Source organism: Phymastichus coffea, unplaced genomic scaffold (genome assembly GCF_024137745.1).
Source record: "Phymastichus coffea isolate CEN01 unplaced genomic scaffold, Cenicafe_Pcof_1.1 PCOF00154, whole genome shotgun sequence".
In the NCBI taxonomy this organism is placed as follows: Eukaryota; Metazoa; Arthropoda; class Insecta; order Hymenoptera; family Eulophidae; genus Phymastichus; species Phymastichus coffea.
In genome coordinates, this window is record NW_026706965.1 from 41,381 (window position 1) to 61,913 (window position 20,533).

Below are 20,533 nucleotides of genomic sequence, written 5' to 3' on the forward strand. Positions count from 1 at the left end.
AGATTTTGTCTAAAAAAATATGTATGACGAGAAATGGTAAAACTATAGTATAATGAGATGATGTGCGTTGGTCCCTACGTGTCTCATTATGGGTTAATTGGTTTGGTTTGGCAAATCATTTTAGCAAGCTTTCGTAAAAGCTTAAGCCTAGAACCGTGAGCAAGTAAACAATTAACTTTTTTTACGATTAACTTTCGGACAAGATTCATCTTATTTAACTTGTGTTTTCCAGTCGCATAGATTGATGCAATTCCAATGATTCTACTGTAACGGAATACGCAATCATACGTTTTTGTCGATATAATCGCTTGTTTGTCAAAGGCACTGCGAACAATGACAGACGCAAAAGTAATTGATGTTACAAAGAAATCGACCACGCAATATTCGAAGGATTACCTAGTTATTACGCAAGCTTGTATTTATTCGTAAATAGTATTTCATTTTAACGATATTTCTGTCTCCCCCCCTCTCTCTTTCTCTTTGTTCCAGGTAAGAGTATCAATATCTAGTTTAAACCAAATCTGTATGCTGGGCTGGTAGGCTTTGTTTGGTTGGTTTCATGCAAGAAAAAGTGCGAATGTAGGGGCTGATGCAAGCGGAGAAAAACGGAAACATATACAAATAAATTTGCCCACAGGACAGGCATTTTCCGGGGTGCTTATGAGGGTACCATAACGTCGATCACACTTTTGTTACTATCATGAACAGTATAGCTCTGGAATTTTCCGAGAGGAGAGCCGTCGATCTGACCTTTCTCTCTCTTTCCCTGTTTTACCTATTTGCGTGTAGACCAAAATCTCCTGTCTCGATTCCGCTCTTCTGGCACGAGCGTCATCCACCGCGAGCGCTCGTGTCTCTGGGAAAAAATAGGTTAACGCCACGTCCCTCGAGAGAGACAGAAGCAAGAGAGTAAGAGTCGGAGGGGGGCTAGCGGCTCTGCAAGGGGTAGAGGAGGACAAGACGGAAAGGGCGGAAGGAAGAGAGGATGCTAAGAGAGAGAGAGAGAGAGAGAGAGAGAGAAGGACGACGGTTATGAGGGGACGCACTTGCAGAGAGAGAGAGAGAGAGATTAACGAGTCGGAATCGAAGTAGGAGTATGAAATAGAAAAAACCCCTGGAAAGAAACATTTATTATTTCTTCTACGGAGCTAATGGACGAAAAAAAAATTTAATTAGCTTTCGTTAGTATTCTATTGCGCTGTCGCGAAAAAAAGCAAAATCTTGGTGAATTTCCGAATTAATTGCAATTATATAGTTGTACAAGTAGTCAATTAGTTTATTCTTTGAAAAATCCTTCTTTTCGTTTTTATATTTTAAAGTAATTAAACAACATGACATTATTTCTTAATTCATTACATATTTCTAAACAGTAACATTAAACCAAATAACAGTTCGAATTTTATACTTATTTAATCAAAAAAATTAATAGTAAAATTAAACATGAAAACTCGGATACAATAAAATTTTTTTAGTTTTCATTCTGGTATACTACTATATGACTTGTACTAAAACGAGAATATTGTATGAGCATTGTACATCTAGCTCTCATAAAATAATTGATCAGAGTTGCCTAGGAATTTCGCAGTTAGTCAGCTCAAGAAGAAAAATCAAGCGAACGAACCGTGCCCCACAAAACGTCGTCGAGAAAGCAAGCAAGCAAGCAAGCAAGCAAGCAAGCAAAAAAAAAAAAGAAAAGTAAAGAAGACCTAGAATACAAAAAATAGTATGCTCGCAAAAGAAAGCAGAGGCAAGAAGAATGGGTTCGGGCATACGTAGATTGACGAGTAGTAGTCTACGAGGTGGACAACAACGTCGTCGTCGTCGTGGCTGTTTCAGCTGTACTCGCTCTGGCTGTTCTCTCCCCTTCGAGATGCGCGCGCTGGCTGGCGCGTCGCTCTTTTCTGGTCCCTCGGCGTCTACGCCACTGTAGGCGCGGAGCGAGAGCGCCAGAGAGAGAGAGAGAGAGAGAGAGAGAGAGAGAGAGAGAGAGACGGAGAACTCATTGGCGTCAGCTCGGCGCTCGCTGTTCGCGTCTCTCACTCGCTCTCTCTCTCTTTCTCGTCCGACGCCAGCGCCGCCAAGCCACTTGGCTCCGCAGTAGTTATGCGACCGCCACCGAGGAGTGTGCAGCTCGCGATTCGGTCGCTCCTCTGTTAACTTGTGTGTACTGTTGTACACTCCCGAGTATATAATCTTCCTGATATGTGGAGTCGCGATATTTGCCGCTTGGAAAGAAATTAGCGATCGGTTCACGCAGGCATCATAGACACAGTGGATCCGCTCGATTTTCAAGGGAGCTGCTGCGCTTGTCTCGTCCACCGCTTGCAGTGAAAGAGAAGAGCGTCTCTCGCATTACATTCGTATACCTGCGCTGAGAGCGGCGACCGCTAGCATTGAGGGATGAAGCCGCATTGGAGGATCGGCCCAGCTCGGCGCATTCCCTGCGGCGACTGATTTTTGCACCGACAGTAAACCAATACACCATCACGCCAATCTACTAACGCCGAGTGCCGCCGTGTAACGCCACATAGCTATATTGTTCCTCAGTGAGTGACTAGCAACGCAACAGCGGCAAAACAAAGCAGGTGTACAATTCAGACTGGAGCGTAATCCTTTTACAATAAGGATTGTAAGAGTTGCAGTTTTTAACTGAAGAAACCGAGAATGATGATGGCTTGTGTGTTCGGCAGAAAACGGCAGCATCGCCAGCGGTACGTCGAAACAACGCCGACGTGACAGTCACGTGCTTTTTCCCCGGAAGAACGTCCGAGTTCACGTACCTGTCGTCATCGTCGTCGTCGTCGTCGTCATCATCGTTGTCGTTGTCGTTGTCGTTGTCGTTGTCGTTGTCGTTGTCGTTGTCGTGCGTTGTTACTTATACCATGTGAGTAGTGAGAATCGTGCTTTTTGTAGAGTCCAGAGTGAAAAACAAGCAGTGCTTATAGTTATTGAATTGAAGATCGTTTTGCAGTGTCGAAACTTCGAGACGGGATTGTTCGTGCGTTGGTTCGTATGATAGTGCGTTGTTTAGTGCGATGATCGACGCTAGATGACCAAGACAACAAACGGATAAAAAAAACAGACGACTAGGGGTATCAAAAGTAGCTAAGACGAGAGCTTGCTGGCCAGTGCCAAGGCAAGCAAGCGAGGACTCGAGTGGTGAAGAGGAGCCGTGCGCCGCGGAGAGGCGAGGCGAAGGAGGAATTGGATTTTAGATCAGCACAAGTCGGCCTGAGCGCCACCCCGGCCAACGTCATTCTGTCAACCCTGTCGTGCAGCCAAGGGGGCGCGAGCCAAGGCGGTAGCGTGTACGGCTCGAGCCTCGTGTTCGGCGAGACGGGTGGCGTCGTGGAGGGGGGAGTAATGCCGGTGAGGGTGGCGCCGCCCCCCCGAGGTGGAATACTCCACGGCGGCGTGCCGAACAGCGTGGTCAGCCAGGGCGGCCCAGGGCCCAACTCGCAGGCAGCCGCCGCGGCGGCGGCCGCAGCGGCGGCTGCGGCCCGCTGCGGCCTGGGTCAGGCCAACCCCAACGGTAGCCCGCCGCTGCCGGGCTCGTTGCAGCTGGGTCCGGGGGGTTCGCAGGGTCCGCCCGGCGGGCCCAACCAGCCGGGACAGCCCAGCCAGGCCCAGGCGGGGCCGGGCAGCGTGGGCCCGGGTGGGCCAGTGCCGCAGCCGCCCAACCCGCTGCAGGCCATGGCCTCGGCCGCGGCCTCGCTCACCCAGCTGAACAACATGGCCAACGGGCCTCTGCCTCCGATGAGCCAGGGGCCGCAGGGCCCGCCGAGCCTGCCGCCGCCGCAGCCCGCCACCACGCCCACGCACGGCGGCCCGCCGACGCCACACCAGCCGGGAGTCCCGGGGCCCCACCTCAACGGGGCCTCGCCCAGCCCGCATCCTATGCCCCACGGCATGATGAGCGGCTCGCCGCATCACCCGGGTACCCACATGGGCCCCGGCGGCCCGTCGCCGCATCCGCACCATCCGGGCCCTCACATGGTCGGCTCGCCTCACCACCCGGGCCCTCACATGGGCCCCGGCGGACCGATGGGTCCCATGGGTCCGGGGGGCATGCCGCCCCAAGGTGGGCCGGGGATGTGCGGGCCTGGCGGACCCGGCATGATGGGCCCGCACGGACCTCATCCGCAAGGCCCTGGTCCCGTGCCCGGGCAGCCGCACATGCACAGCGACCCGTTCTACGGGGCGCCCTTCGGATCGCCATACTTCAGGTGAGCATCGCGGCGTCGCGCCAGTGAAATCAAGTCGGCCGGTTGTCAATTTTTCACAATTAGCAATAGAGGAAAGAGCGAGAGAATGACAAACGAGTGAGCGCGCTCGAGCTGCACTTGTCGATGCGCTTTATGAAATTTACATCTAGCGACTTTAATCAAATGCGTATATGCACGATGCTAATGCGCTTGTCGTCGCCGCTATTTATCAGCAGCCGATCATTTATTGTGTCTCGCGAGCCGTAAAACGGCTCGCGGGATAAGCGTGTATTTCTCAAAGCCGGCTATATTCTCTCTCTTTCTCTCCTCCGTCTCTCTTCCATAAATCTTTGCCCCGGCCGCGTGCAACAGCATTGCACGGAGCGCGCATTATACATGCTAAACTTCCATCCGCGTTCTTTTAACGACTTGCCGAGGAAAAACCACCGTCGGGGTGACGACAATTTTACAATGAAAGCTGCTACATTGATTTCCCGAATGTTTCGATGTATCGATTTGGAAGGTTCGGTGAACTCTGCGATCGTCTGTCGGATTACACTCACTTAAACGCCGCGTCCATTTTTAGTAACGGCCTCTCGGAAAATCGATCGGGTCTTTGGAATATTGAAAATATCTGTTTTTGCCGCGTGGAGCGTCTGCATAATTGGCCAAAATCTCGGGAACGGAAAGTCGCTAGATCGCGATCCCCGGGCGTGTGGCGTGTACGTGTTCATTGTAATGTCACCGGTTCTTCTCCGACGCGCCGCTTCGACTGAGCTTGCGCGGAGAGCGTGTGCCGCTTAACAGTATTGCCCGAGAATCCGTTATCGGCCAAAGCAGCTCACCAATGCCGACGAATCCTCTCCAGCGCGAGATGAGATTGTACGAGCCTAACATTTACATACGGAGGAGAAAAGTGCCGTACGCGCGTGCTTCTTTCTTTCCGACTCGCTGTTAATGCTTATCTGCGTATCAATTTCACCAAATCGCAAGCTCGGCTAGGAACGGATGCTCTAAAAATATCCGTGCCTCCACGCGTGGATATCTGCAGGTTCGTCCAAAGCGACGTTCGTGTCCTCGAGCTCTAGCATGTTACCTTCTTGGTTTTTTTTTCCCTGGTCCTCTGACGACGCGCCTTCTAGCCTATCAGACTAGTCGACGACGGCGACGAGTTCAACTCGTGTGGTCTGGCGTCCTTGGACACGGCTGCTGCCGATCGCGCCACGTAAAATAATTCATTCGCTCGCCGCTCTCTCTTAGTCTCCCACTCGGCGCGTCTGTTGATTTTTTCTTTTACCTCGTGGAATCTTGGCCGGTTTTACGGCTAAATTCGTCGGATCGCCGCGAATAATTGGACTCGGATGCTGTCCTCCTCGCTCTTTTTCTTCACGAGGACATAATATTTCAATAGCTCGCTTTGGCAAACACTGCCCGGTGCGTTATTCAGTATTAGGCTAATCGTCTCGCGCTAAAGCAGACCGTTCTTTCTTTTTCATTCGAGGGACAAAGGGAATCTCGCACGCGCGATCGATCGCGACGCAAAAAGAAAAATTGCACGGCTTCGAACTAGGTTGCAAACTTGGACGGTGGATGTAGTTCGATCGCATGTCGATAATATGTGGTGTAGCGGTGCGCGTGCAGGCATTTTTCGCAAGCGAATCGCGACTATTCTCTTTCGCGCGACACACGCACACACTTCCGAGGTCACCTCGAACTGAGCGTCAGGTCGACCGTATGCGCGTGTACGTGTGTACGTGTACACTCTCCGTTGCAGATGCGAACGACTCTGTTTTTTTTTCTTCTATTCGATTTTTCTAGAACTTGCCGTGCTGCTTCTATAATCACGTAGAATAAATCATTATATTTCATATCGATTTATTCCATTAAGCATACTCCATACTTTTCACTGCGTAGTATGATCACGTGACCATTGGCAGATGAGATTTTTCTTTTTGGTCTTAATAGCGCGAAACAGTGACGATCCTGCAGTCGCGCGCGAACTTGACGTTTTTCGCTAATAACTAATGAACAATTCGAAAGCAAAGGAAAAATAAAATACTGAAAATGAGCGAAGGTAAGGCAAGAACCGGAGACTTTTGCCTACAGGTGTCTCGCGTTCTAGATCGCAGGTGAAAGAGAGAGGGAGAAGGCAGGTGTCCATGCCCAAAAAACATTTCCTCTCGCACATTGTCTCGTCTTGCGTTTATTTTCTCTCTCTCTCTCTCTCTCTCTCTCTCTCTCTCTCTCTCTCTCTCTCTCTCTCTCTCTCTCTCTCTCTCTCTCTCTCTCTTTCTTGTGCGGAAATAACGAGCGATCGTTAGCAGTTCAACCTGTCTTCTTAGCCTTCCACGATGCAGCGTGAAAACGCGAGGAATTATACTGCAGTGATTAGGCTACTTTGTAATCTTTAATTTTCCTAATTCTCCAACGAAGGGCTTGTCTATCCCCGTTTCCGATTCTGACGCCGCGCATAAATCGTTGAAAAGGTGCGTTATAAAATGAAACTCGAGCTCACGTCGACGTCGCTTCTTATCTAATCGGCACGACAACCACGGGCAAGGATAAGAAGGACCTTGGTCGTTCACACGCTCGAGCGAAGCGTAACGAAGAGGTTGAAAATCGTTGCGATTTGTTTTTTGTTTATGAGCTACCGTCGTCGCGATAGACTACACGTTTGCGAGCGAAAAAGTTTAAACGATAACTCGATACGCATAATGATTCATCGAATCTTCGAGAGATGTCAAGGTTTTTCTTGTCGCGCGCGCGCGCATCGTCAATACGACGATCGATGCGTAAGTGGTTGAGATTATCAGCAGGAAAATGTCAGGGAAAAAAAGGTCAGTCTTTTGCGCGCGATCAATGTTGTGCAACGTATGTCGCATCGGCTTTGTCGACCAATCAGAAAAACGCGATGTGCTAGCTTTTCAAAAGAGAGACAGAGTGAGAGAGAGAGAGAGAGAGTTGTCTACCTGGGGTTAGATTAGCGAAAAGATCGAATGCGACAGAGAGGGACCGAAGTGGGCATTGTGTGAACCGCGGGGAAACGGAGCTTCTTTAGAAACTTCATTGCAGGTGCAGAGCTACTCTATGGGGCAGGTGCATTTGCGTTTTTGCCATCTACAACGTTATCTTCAGTGTTTAATGCTCGGCTGAATAATTTTCACATATTTCCCTGCCAGTGTATTCAACTCTTTGTAGGTTTTCTTTTTTTTATTTTCGAGAAAGTACGGAAACGGTTTGTTGACGATGTTGGATATATTGTCACCATAACGGATATAGGTTGGCGTAAATAATTATACAGTCGAGGACTTGCGCAACACAGCTGTTTCCCGTGTAAAACATAAAAGCGAACGTACGAAATCAATCCATCGTTCGACATAGAAGATCTTTGTTGCTGCATCGCAGCAACTGAAAAAGTCTGCGAAAATTGTGTGTATGCGTGCACGATAATTGCCGATTGGATAACCGCGAGGTTATCGGTCTCTCTCTCTCTCTCTCTCACTCACTCTCTCTCTCACTCTCTCACACTTTACAGTGATGATACGTCGTCCGTCGTTGCCTTCGTATAGAGAAAAATCATTGGATTCTCTCAAGAGAAAGTACCAATCGATTTGGTGTGGGTTTGTTTACCTCTTTATCAATGCCCGATAACGCGAATAATATAAAATATCAACTAGTTTTCAACGTACGGCTATAATATTGAATGATAAGCACATATAATTTGTCTTTCTGACTTGCTAAGAATATATACTTACACATCAGTTGGCGTCCCAGAGCCGTTCAAGTGCATTTTTCGAGATATTCTCGTGAGATAGGCAAATCATTTTTGACGATTGCTGCTACAATTTTAAATTCCTTAATAATCTTTTTTCTTCATACAGGTTGATGTTTTAGATTCCAAAGCTAAATCACTTTTAAGTCGATTTAACTTAGTCTGTATCAAAGTTTAATTGAATAATCAATTGTAATATTTAACAAGGGCATGCATTAGGACACGACTCAGCACTGGCTGATAATATTTTAAGAGTAATAACTTTATAATTGACACATTTATAGGCGTTTACTCGATTCATCCAATTATATTTCAAGGAATTTTTGCGGCATACACCAGTCTTACGATGACAAGTACAAACAGTAAGCATTCAATGTTTCATAGCCGATCGGTTCTGCTGAGACACCACATATCGATCGTCAATTGGCACAACCCAGTAACTTTTGCGCCCGTGCCCGAGTGCGTTATTATCTTATCAACCGTTGTTGCTGCGTGATAGGCAGCAGGTCTCTCTCTCCCTCTCTTTTTTCTTTCTCTCTCGCTGCCTAGTTCAAGTTTGTTATGGTTAATGTGCACGTTCCGAGGTGCGCGCGTGAGCGTCGATTAAAAATAGTACATCGCATAGCTTACGTAAAAGCGCCGTTCCTTCCCGACTCATCTCCTCATGCAACCATTCAAAAAGATAAAGAAAAAAAAAAAAAAACGAAAAAAAAAACTTGGAAATAACAGGGTTTCGCTTCTTCGCCCGCGTGATCATGACGTCGTTGCATTCCACGACAGTGCGGCGTGACCGAAAAAGGCCCTTCCTTTGCCGAGTTCCGCCAGATAAGTTCCTGTCGAGGGCAGGTTGTTTTGAATTCTTCATGTTTTATATGCGCGTACGACAATTGTTCGTTCGAAGCCAAGCGTAAGTGTCGTTAGATAACGGTCAGCGCGAGCGCGAGAAAATTAGCAATTCGAGAAGCTGCCTTACGGCAAGTGCATTACTCTGTACAATTTAGTTCTGAAACTGGCAACTCGTGACCAAATGGATATATCCAGTCTCTCGCTCTCACTCGCAGGATGTATAACTCGATAGCAAAACTTTCTCCCCTCGTCGCCCGAGAGAAGCATGTGCAAATTTTCAAAAGTCCTTTTGAATTCGCAGCTCGCCCCCCCCCCCTGCTCCCACTCCTCTCGTCCACCCGACTAAATTGCCATTGTAAAACTCGTGTACGCAGTTTCTCATCTAGTTCTAATCAAAATACAACCGCAATTAGACTGCCAGCTAAAAAAAAGCAACGATCGGATTGGACAGACGTCGAGAGCGCTTGCCGCGCTCGTCATTGTCGCAGCATTAAAGAGAGAGAGAGAGAGAGAGAGAGAGAGAGAGAGAGAGAGAGTGCGCCGCGGAATAAAAACATACCCATCTAATTATCGACATCGCGGCGGCTAATTGTGCCCCCGCGCCAAAAACTTCCTCGACGACGAATCATTCATGCGCGTTGCGCTTATTAGACGGCCTCTCTTTCTCTCTCTCTCTGCCCCCTCCTTGAGACGCTCTGGCGTGTTTTCGCACGTGACGTAATATTTTATCGAGTGAAAAATTGAAATTGCCGCTCGGGAGTAAAAAAAAATTCGTTGCTCGGGATAGCATTCCAGGGTGAGTGGAGTTCGGGTCAGCTACTTATACCTGCCTACGCGCGTACCTGAGTTGCTTGGCTGGCTGCTGCACTTGTGCCTCGCCGCTATCTATCGGTAGCTGCGCGCGCCGCGTTGCCAGTGGTGCTCTTTCGGTGTACTCCTACGCCGCCATTTCTTGACGTTGCGAAAATCATATCTGTCTGGTAGTTTGCGCTCAGCTACGTAATTATCGATCGGGCTAATTCGAACGCATGCGTGTCGGAGGAAAAAAATCGGCGAGTCTGCCGCGTTAGCAAGGAAAAAATCTTGATCTTGCGACACGATAGACGCGACAAATCCAAGTTCCAAGTATTGCAAGTAGTTGTTTTTTTTTTCTTCGGTATGACTACTCGCTGGTTATATTTGATCTGGTGTTGATTGAACTTCAAGTCATTTGAAATGTATATTGAGGGAGAACACTGATATCGCGCTTTATCATCTGAATACAAACATGGAGAGAAGTGAAGAACGAAAAATATCGACAGCCACAGTCAAGAATGAGAACCGTTTGTTATTCGTCAGTGAAGCGGTTTGCTGGAGCTAGCGTCGGAGTATACAGTCGCTCTCTCTCGCTCTCTCTCTCTCTCTCTCTCTCTCTCTCTCTCTCTCTCTCTCGTATTCTTCGTTCTCTCAAGGCCGTCGTTCCTCGGATCCTCTCTCTCTCCTGCGTTCTCTCAAGGCCGTCGTTCCTCGGATCCTCTCTCTCTCCTGCGCGGCGCGTTCCCCTTTTTTTCTACCTTCGACGCGCACCTTCGCTCGATCATCGCCACGAGCGCAGAGACATGTGATGAGTCTTGTATAGTTGGAGTTCACATCCAGTTCTGGAAAAATCATTTGAACTTTCATGTTTTACATTGCACAAGAGTATAGCTGTGGTTGTTTTTGTTAAATGTTGTTGATCTGTTGTTCAATGGTGAATAGGTGTTTATGTATCAGATGATTTCCTGTGTACGATCCAAATATTTGACTATAATTTTCATAATTTACTTTTCAATGCAATCGAATAATACGAGTTGAAAATCAGAATTATGCAGAATTCAATGTAGAATATACTTTAATCTTAAACTTTTTGGTTATCGCGAGTAACTTATTTTTGAACGATCTCAGCTAGATTAAAATTAGTTTTCCTTTCAAATATAAATAAACGTTTCTCTTGTAAGCGTCCCAAACAATTACGGAAATGGAAAACGCAGTGTAATTAAAAAAGCGAAATACATTGAAAGAACATTATGAAAGCAAACAATCATCGTCGTAGACTCGAGTGATGCGAAAGATTTTAAAAGACACATTGTTTACTTGACTGTATGTGTTCAGTTATAAATAATCAGCCTCGATAGTAGATGTGACACGACGCATAAACAACGCAAAGGAACTCGTTGTTCCGACATATGATGATAATAATAGCGTTCACGCGGGTCTTCGAGACTTTATTTTTTGTGAAAAATAACGATCGATTTAAAAATACAGCGGAGTTATTAATCGGCGTCGAGTAAAATTTGGCGAGTCTGTGCAAACACGTTTCCCGTGTAAACATAGCGAAACCACCCCGAGAGAATATCAATCCAAGAATAAGTCAGACTCTCGCGTACATACGGCCATTCATAAATTTCTGCCGGCAAGAAACACCCACAGACAACGCGTTACGAATACCGCTTAGCGTTTCATCGATGCCTTTTACAAAAAGTTTTGTCTTCCTTTATCGGGCTCATTTGTCAACTCCGCCGTTCATTTTTTTTTATATTCGTTGTGCGCGGGGTAGGCAACTTAATTTTCCTTTTCCGAACAGATCATTCACGTGCCTGACAATCGCGAACAAACTCCTCGCTAATTGTGCTCTCCGAACAATCGGCTTTCTTCTTAGCGCAATTAATCTGCCAGTCGCGTGATAATAAAAATAAATGGTTACGATAAAGAGCGTATTATACAACCAGATAATAAAAAGCATATATCGTCCGGCCGGTTTTTACGCAAGCGCAATCTCACATCCTTCCGGAGTGGTTAAACCCTAGGCGGTTTGATAAAAAACTATTTTTTCCCCCGATATTACTTATCGCAAAACTCGTACTACGCAAACTTGCGCCATTTTTGTTATCCAAATAATCGTATTCGCAACGTGGACGATTATACTTTTGTTGTTTGCCGTGTCACGCGCATCATCCGCAAACACACGCACACGCATACGCACATTTATACGAAGGCAGGCCAATATTTGCTCGACATTTGGAAAAAAAAAATGAAATAAAAGAATGGAGGGAGCGAGGAGTGCGGATGAAGAGCACACACACCCTCGTTGTTTTCGTAGCTCTCGGAAATTTACATGCGGTCTAGTCGCCGAGTCAGCACTTGCTGACGCTTAGCAAATCGCCGAGGCGTGCACATTCGCCCGCAACCGGCAGCGAGAAAGAGAGAGCTCTGCATATGTATCCTTGCACGTTTACCCCAAACCGAATTTTACTTACCGGGAGAGAAAATCCCGTGCTCCCAACTTTTCATACGTTCACGGCCGTTCGAGCGTCTAGTATAATCGGAATTGTGGCAAAAGATCATTTTATCGTTCCTCAAAAATGACATTTGATTTTTTTTCTGGTACAGCCATGATGCTGTAGAAGGAAAGGAAGGATGTTTAATAGCCATGTTGACTAACAAACGAGAAAGACACGGGTGGTGCAAGTGGGATTCGAGGAATCGACTTGATATCGTGTTTTCCTAATTTTTGTTATTCCTTCGTGGTTTGTTACACTTAAATGAATGCGTTGACAGTGTTTACGGAATGAATCAGCTTTTCGACGTTTTTGTTGCACTTCTCTCTCTCTCTCTCTCTCTCTCTCTCTCTCTCTCTCGCGAGCTCGCGCCAAATTGAAAATTTGTCTGTTCTTAACGAACAACTATTGAGCGCGTGCAAAAGTTAGATGCTATCTGAGTACGTTGCTCGAAATACCTGACTATTGGCTCACTGCTTTGGACTCCATTGACGAGTTGCCTTTATTATTGCGAATATCTCACTCTTCATCGTGTGCGTTTCTCTCGAGGCTGCCTGAACGCAACGATTGTGAATTAAAACTTGGGGAGAAGTTGACGTATAGGCGCAGAAAGCCATGATATTAATAGTGCACGCGGTTAATACATACCAGTAAAATTCCACTCCTCCAAAATGTTTTCTCCGCTTGACACGCGCCTCGCGAGCAACAGTCATCCGCTACTCCCCCATCTGTCTCTCTCTCTCTCTCTCTCTCTCTCTCTCTCTCTCTCTCTCTTTCTCGCGAGCTTTTCTTTGTGCAGTCTATGTATACAACTATGGGGCTCCCCTTCTTCTCTCTCTTGACTTTATAACTTTTTTTTCACGTGCATTTCCCGCGTGCTTTTTATAGACGGAGCTCCGCGCATTCCCGTGACGTCAGGCGCGGCGGCAACAACGACGACGTCGCGCAGACGGCGTCGACGCGCGCGCGCGCGAGCTCCCTTTTTTTCGTGCGGGCTCGCACGTGTCCACGCTAGCGTTGCAGCGCGAGACAATCAATGACATCGAAGCTCTTGAAATCAGGGACAGGCTTGACAGACTCTCGGGCCTCAACGGATACGTCGTTGTCGCGTCGATCCGCTCATCTCGTCTGATTTATTGCGAGATGAATGCTCTATTTGCAAACTGCAGATGTGCCTTACACGCGTCGAGTTTAGTCGCAAGAACCTGTATTGCTTGGCAAAACGTCAAAACGACAACGTCCAAGGCGCAGAAAGAGACTCGATCGAGGCAGCCGTCCGCGCGGCACGCGGAATTGATACGTCAAACGTCCTGCTGGGCGCGAGCAGTTTAGCGAACTAGGCAATCGCAGCTAAGTAGAAGGAATCTGCTGATGAGGAGCGGGAGGTAGGCAACGTCGAAGCAGAGGCAGCGGGAGTGTCGGCATGCGATCTTCATTAAAAATACATCGTCCTTGCCTCTCTCTCTCTCTCTCTCTCTCTCTCGGTCTTGCTGGGCGTGCAGGCATAGGCAGGTTCCCGTCGCATGATCTTGCACACGTACACGACACACGCTATATATGTGGAAGCCGTAGGGGGGCTAAATCAGAAGGACGCTCGAGGTTCGCGTGCCTATTCCCACGGGAGATCCTGTAGCGCGAGGATTCCCACGTGCTGCTGCTCCCTCTTCTCGCGACCGCAGCCGCGCCATTTCTGCGTGATACGCTTCACTTGACGCGCGCACACGCGTGTGCACTCGAGACGTTGCCTGTGTACGGACGTCGACGCTCCGCGGATTTTCCGCGCACGCCTCCCTCTTTTCGCGCTGTCGTCGCTCGCTACGATGTGCTTTTCGCGGTTTCCCCGCTCGATATCGAGCGATCCATTTCTCTATGGAGAAAATTAAGAATAGACGCGCGCCCGTCGGTCACCGCATGCCCGATTATAAGCTGCTGGCCTTGGGCGAGAATAGGAGAAGCCTCGCGCGCGCGATCGCAAATAGCCTACGTTACAGCAGGCCTCGAATATAGAATCGACACTCGTGAAAAGGAAGGGAAAAAAGGGGGCCCTCGAAAAGAAGGAGGCGCAGAAAGAGGTGCGCGCGGCGAGCTTTCCGGAAATCACGTGGCGACGTGGCACCGGCGCGCCGCCCTAACCGAAGAGGCACGCGACCTCGCGCCTCGTGAAAAACCGATCTTCTTTGCTCGTCCACGGGGCTGGCGGGAGAGAACGGGCGAGCATCGACGATCGACGGAGAAACAAACAGACCAGGCAGTCCAGACAGCAGCCAACGAGCTTTCCAAGTGGCTCGCTTCTCTTCCTTTGCAAGCGAGCGACAAACGGACGCTCGCTTCAATCGTCTCCAAAGAATCGTTCGAGATCGATTGCCGTCATTCCGTATCAATCCTTCGCGCAAACATTAAGCCAATCAACTGGAAAAGTCCTGGCGTCGCATTCTCGGCTGCATCGAAATATTAATAATAAGTTTCCGTTGCTATATACACTCGGCCGAGCGTTGCTGCAGGTCACATGTGCTGCATTCTTAATATAAACCAGGAGCCTCAAGTATGCGAGTTGCATTAATACAAATTGCCATCCGGTGTATACAGATCCGCTACATGCACGCGCGCGCGCGCGCACATACACACACACACGCGCGCGCGCATGCACGAAATTCGACTCTCGTAAAAATCGATCATACAGGAAGAATCTACGTAATAAGGTTGAGAAAAAACATGAAATAGCGCGAAGTAGAATCGTTCGCGAAGTGGTAAAGACACGGACAGACGAGTGACAAAACCCAGTTGGCGTATTCGGCCGGTACGTACGCCTTCAATCGAGTCCGGCGATTTTCCGCTCGGCTGATATTCCCACGTACGACTCGTCGTCTTCGTTATATATGTACATATCGTCTTGTTCGTCGCGGCGTACGTGACTGCACGCGAGAAAGATGCTTATCTGTACTCGCGATTTTTCCGAATTTTCCCCTAGTAGCGATTGCTATCTCGGCTCTCTGCACGCCGCGCAAAATGTATTTAGCCCGAGAGGGATTTACGCGCTCCGAAGAGATAAAGATTGGAGTATGTCGCGCACGAGCGTAAAAACCGAATTTCCAATTAAGCGACGCGCATATGAAGCTTTCGGTAGAGCAATTAATTTCGTTTTGCCTAATGGCACGCCGCCGCCTCCGCCGCCTGGTTATCAATTACGCTGTCGACTAGCAAAGTAATTACTAGATTTGGAGAAAGAACCGATCGATCAGCGACTGTTTATACAACGAGCGTTCCAGTTTCGTGTGTAACTAAAACTTGGGACTCGCGGTCGCAAATTAAGCGGAATTACAGGATGAATGCCGCTATTTTTTTCCCTACCTCTGCGGTAAACCAGAGAGAGCGAGAGACTAACTTGGGTTTAGCTGCGATCGGCGGCAGCAGCGGCGTCACACTACCGCGGCCACAATCCGTAAAGGCGCAACGATAACGGCATATTGGCATGGAAAAGCGCTCGTTTCACGAGTGACTACGCCGCTATCACGCGCTTTTGCAGCTTTTTAATTGCGCCCTGGCTAAGCCTTGCGATGCACTGTCTCTGCCCTTCTCTTTTTGCGAAATTACCTGTTGCTCTTTTCGGAAATTCACTGCGCTGCTTTCCTTCGATCGAGCTGTGGTCTAGCAGTTGCAGCGAGTCTGGCAACAGTTAAAAATAACTCGTAGCAGCTCGAATCGGATTGATTCTGCGGCGAGGCGCAATAAACCGTAATAACATTTATGCTTGGTCTAGCGAGAATCGAGCTGTCGCGAGCTGCATGTTCCAAATGCAAAATATCGAACGAATTATAATGGCCGCTGCGGGCATTGTATTATTATTCATCTATCTTGGCAACAAGTCCTTGAGGACTTTTGCGCAGTCTCTCTTTTCTGTATATATGACTTACCTTGCACGCTCACACGCGCGCGCCACGTCTTCATATTCACTCTCTGACGTACTTATGCCGGATAAAGCTGATAAACTCGCAGAAACCTTCGCGTCGTCTGTATAAGCTTCTTCGTTAATTGTCGTTGAAAAATTATTCATTTTGCTTCCTGGCGTATTTTTCCGATTGACGACTATCCATTGGACTGGATTTTTTCAAATGATTTATAGCGGTTGTCCGCAGAAATATGATCCGAAGAAAGCGTTACACGTGCTTTCGCATGAGTTTCCCGCTAAGATTCTCATTATGCACCCGCAGCTCTAGCTAATTTATGGTCAATTCGGAAGGAACGAAAGCGATAAAGAAAGCGTTGGTCTCGAACAGCAGCCGTATTATTTATGAAATTTTTCGGGAGCTCGCGGAAAAAAAAAAGAACTTTTTCAAAATCGGCAATCCGCGTAGACCACACGCGCGAATATAATCGAGCAGCTCGTACGCCGAAGAGAGCGAGAGAGCTGTGCGCCGATAAGCCCATATCTATCGATAAGAACAATATGCAGCGTACAATTAATTTTTTTCTTAACGTTCAGTGTTACGCCGAAGCTTTACGTAACCTTGAGAGCTTTTATTATTATTATTTTTTTTTGTTCAACGTGCACGATACTCCGTCCGGGCACGGAGGATGTATCGTCGCCGCTCGTTATCAGTCGTTCGAAGCTTAATTGCAAAGGCAGACGGGGCATAGAGAACGAAAAATAATTTGTTATTTGCGGAAGAGGAGCGCGGTAACGCCGCGGAGTCTGGCTATTAGCTGTTGAGTAACAGTCCAACTGACGTAATCACGCGCGAGCTATAGGTGCAAGAAGAAAAACATTCCTCGTCGATGCAAATCCGACGCCGCGCGCTCTTTCCGCGCGCGCAAGCGTATGTGTGTGTGTTGGCGCGATGGGCGTGCGGAAGCTCTTGCGGTCGCTGGGCTCCGCCACCGCCGACACCACAGTGGCAGCAGCAGCAGCGGCAGCAGCAGCAGCAGCAGCAGCGCCCGTTAACGAGTTGTTACGCCCTACGCGCCACCACCGCCAGAGGGTTGCTCTTCTCTCTCTCTATATATATATATATATGTATATATATATCTGTCTCGCTCTTTCGAAGGTCAGCCGCATAGCGCGCTGGAGTATGTGTGTACGTCAAGTCAATTGCTGCTACGTTCTCTGCGGTGTAACGCGGGGATTACCACCTTTCTTTCTTTTTTTATTTATTAAATTTGCTGTACCCTATGTGCTTCTTTTAAAGCGTTATGTTGTAAGATTTTCATAAGTCTGTTTTGATGCATTCTAACGGTAAACATTTCTTTTTTGTTACAGGTAAGCTAAGCAGAACTGTCTACCCGTGAGTTTTTCGTAAGTTACATGCTCAATATTTTATGCTTTCTTACTTACGCAGTAAAGATAATTAGCTTCGCTGCTTTCGTACAATTATTGCGAAAATCATACTGGCATACGTTCTACGACACAGAAATAGACATGGATAGATAAACCGAAGAAAATGTATATAGTCATCGCGATCATTGTCCCGATGCGTCTTTCCTCCCTTCGGTTCAAATCTAAGACGAAAAAAATAAAGAAGGCGAGGGAGCAAAGTGTATAGAGAGAGAGAGAGAGAGAGAGAGAGAGAGAGAGAGAGAGAGAAGGGTGCAGCCGCAGTAGCAGCTAAGCAACTCGCGCATAGTGTAGAGATTTTGGGCCTAAATTTAGCTGCCGATAAAAATACCAGCTTCGTATAACCTCCCGCGCGCACTCGCCCGCTCTAGAGAGAAAGCCTATATGCCCGATTTAAACTTGCCTCGGTGCCGAATTTGTCTCGGTATAAGATCCTTTTTCTCTAATTTCTGGCTGCTTTTCTTTTCTCCCGATTCGGCGCGGAACGAGATATTTGATTGAGAAATGCTGCGTCGATGATTTATTCGATGTGGAACGGAAGATAATTCATATGAAAAGTTCGTCTTAGAATTGACGATTAAGCTTTTAAAAGTATTCGCTTTTAAATCATCATCGAGCTCATAGTGGAAGCCATAAAGTACGACAATGTAAGAAAGTCGAAAAAAAATGTTGGCCCAGACGACTTTTATGGCGAGCGCTCGCTATTTTTAAAAGTTTCGATGTACTTTGTGCTCGCGAAATTTCGCTGAAAGTTTTAGAATACACCGAGCTTGCGCGTGAAGTCAAATAGCAAGCTCCGAAGTATAAAAAGATCAAACATTAGGCAAACTGACTATATTTAGTTGGGGAGAGAACGGTACGAATCTGATGTAGCTGATATATGCGAGATATGGAAGTCTAATTACATATTTGATGTTCCTAGTTGGCGTAATTTCCGAGATTGACTTGGCCAAAGTCAAACTAGTAATGCTTAGAATCGCGAAAAGAGTGTCTCGTAAAGTATCGACGTCGAGTGAAAAATTTTGTGAAATTCGCTAAGAGCTTGGGCCGGAATAAGAGCGATTTCCCGCCGTTGGGCGCCGCAACTTTCTCTCTCGCAAGTTATTAGCACCCCCGGAGACTTGTAATGAGGCTTGTAAGCTCGCGTGCTTGCTGCGTTAGATTGATTCGCTGCGAGCCTCGTAATTCGTAATTTAGCGCATGTTCGTATGCAAACAAAACCAATAAAATCGGCAACGAACCCGCGCTGATTGGATGTCAGGGACAGCCATCGTGTAGCTTCGATCGATCCAACAGATTCGACGTCTTTCATTTTCGCGAGGCTGCACTCGTAGTCGTCTGTGGATTACGTAAGTCGTAGGATTCTCGGCGCTGTAAATCACGAAATACGCGCACGCGACCTCGCCGACTTTTGTTTCGTTAAAAAAAGCAGCGACGTTTCGACTGCTGTCGCAAATCATCGCTCAAATCTGGGATGGCTGTCGATCTTTTTGCGCGGCTCGCACGTGCTCGCGCGCGATCGCAAGCTGCACGCACAAGCATACGTGCGAGCGGCACTGCGCGCAGGCGCGAGGGCAGGCAGCACGCGACAAGTCACGAAGCGGCGCTGAGCCGCGCGTTGCGTAAACGGTTCGCGAGCTGCACACCACTCGCTGCCAAGAGGCTAACGTTCAATACCTCGATGCGCATCTATGCTATTTTATATCGAGACGCTCTTCGATGTGCGTCGGAATCGATGACATTTCTTCAAAATCACAATTGCGACGAATCGCTTATTCGTCATTTGATCGTATTGCTAGTTTACAAATCGTTATCGGGGCACTTAAAATTTCATCGAATAATTATCGACAAGCACGCGATTGAAGGCAAGAAGCTCGCAGCCCTGGTCAAATATCGTCGTTTTCGCATATTTGCCGACTTGCTCGACAAACGTAAATGTTTACCCAAAGTCTATTTGGATTTTGCGGCCGCTCAACGTTAATTTAGCCACTTGATACTGATTCAATTTTTCTTAATAACGCGTACAATAAATTCAAGTTGAAAATGCAACGCGCGTAACATGCATATATCGTTTGACTGAAGTTTTATGCATATCTCGTTACCTTGGTCGCGCAACTTGCCTGTTTATTCGCATCGCCTTGCGCGACGACGGCACATGCGTTTATGTACTACTAGCCTCGGCAAAGTCCAATGATATTTTTAGCCCAGCGAAGCGCGAGCTTAGAGAGGCATTAGGAGTAGCGTAACGCCGCCACGCACCAGACTATTATGTCTCCCGAGCATGTGTGTTCAAGCTCAATTGTTTCGATGAAATATTATTCAATTTGGTCAAGTAGAACTTTCAAAACACATTGAGAGATTTAGGATTATATATTCAGAGTGAAAAGTGATAAATTAATTGAGCGTACAGTGAAAAATTGCATAAATCGATAGAGTTAATGCAATGAAAAATGAATGATTATCAAGTCGTGACTTAATAGATCGTTTGAGTAACGAGTCTTTAATGTGGCACGTACGTGTTCAATATAAATCGCGCACGCGGCGCCATGAATGATTGAGCTGCAGTTGAGAATATTATGACAACTAAGCTTTTGACTACCCGTCTAACTCTTTTATATTGTTTAACTTTACAATCAGGTAATAAAAAACAATAATATTTATTATAAAGAAGAAACACGAACAGTAGCTTTATTCAGAAAATCCACCTATAATAATCTGCCCACCTATCTTTCTTATTGTCGTTCCGATAATCTTAAAAGAAGATACAAGAAGAAACAGATGTCTTCAAGCGAGTTGATCTTAAAAATCATCTTCGTCTTTCTAAAATCACTTTCTGTTTAGAATAGTAACCCCTCTAAATGGGGTCGTACTTCGCTCGTGGGCAAAGGATCCATCTATTGAATTCGTGCATCTTGAAATCTTTGTTGAATCATCGTGAATCATCTACTTGTCAAGCGGGTTGATCCTCAGCTCATCCGGTCAAAACGCCCATCTCTTTATACTAGAAATCTATCCTCATCTTCAGGATCTTGCCATCATCGGTGAATATGTTATTCAATAAGTCATGAACAAGACTGAAGATTTT

At 47.1% G+C, this 20,533-nt stretch overlaps 1 protein-coding gene across 3 annotated transcripts in view; it reads left to right on the plus strand.

The window, feature by feature from the left end:
* The first annotated feature begins 2,115 nt into the window (after positions 1-2,115).
* Positions 2,116-20,533, plus strand: part of LOC131672583 (LIM domain-binding protein 2-like) — a 51,157-nt gene continuing 32,739 nt past the window's right edge. For all 3 annotated transcript variants that reach the window (XM_058949915.1, XM_058949916.1, XM_058949918.1), the window contains exon 1: positions 2,116-4,226. In XM_058949915.1, coding sequence (XP_058805898.1) covers positions 3,364-4,226 — 863 coding nt within the window. In that variant the 5' untranslated portion in view covers positions 2,116-3,363. The remainder of the gene's footprint in view (positions 4,227-20,533) is intronic.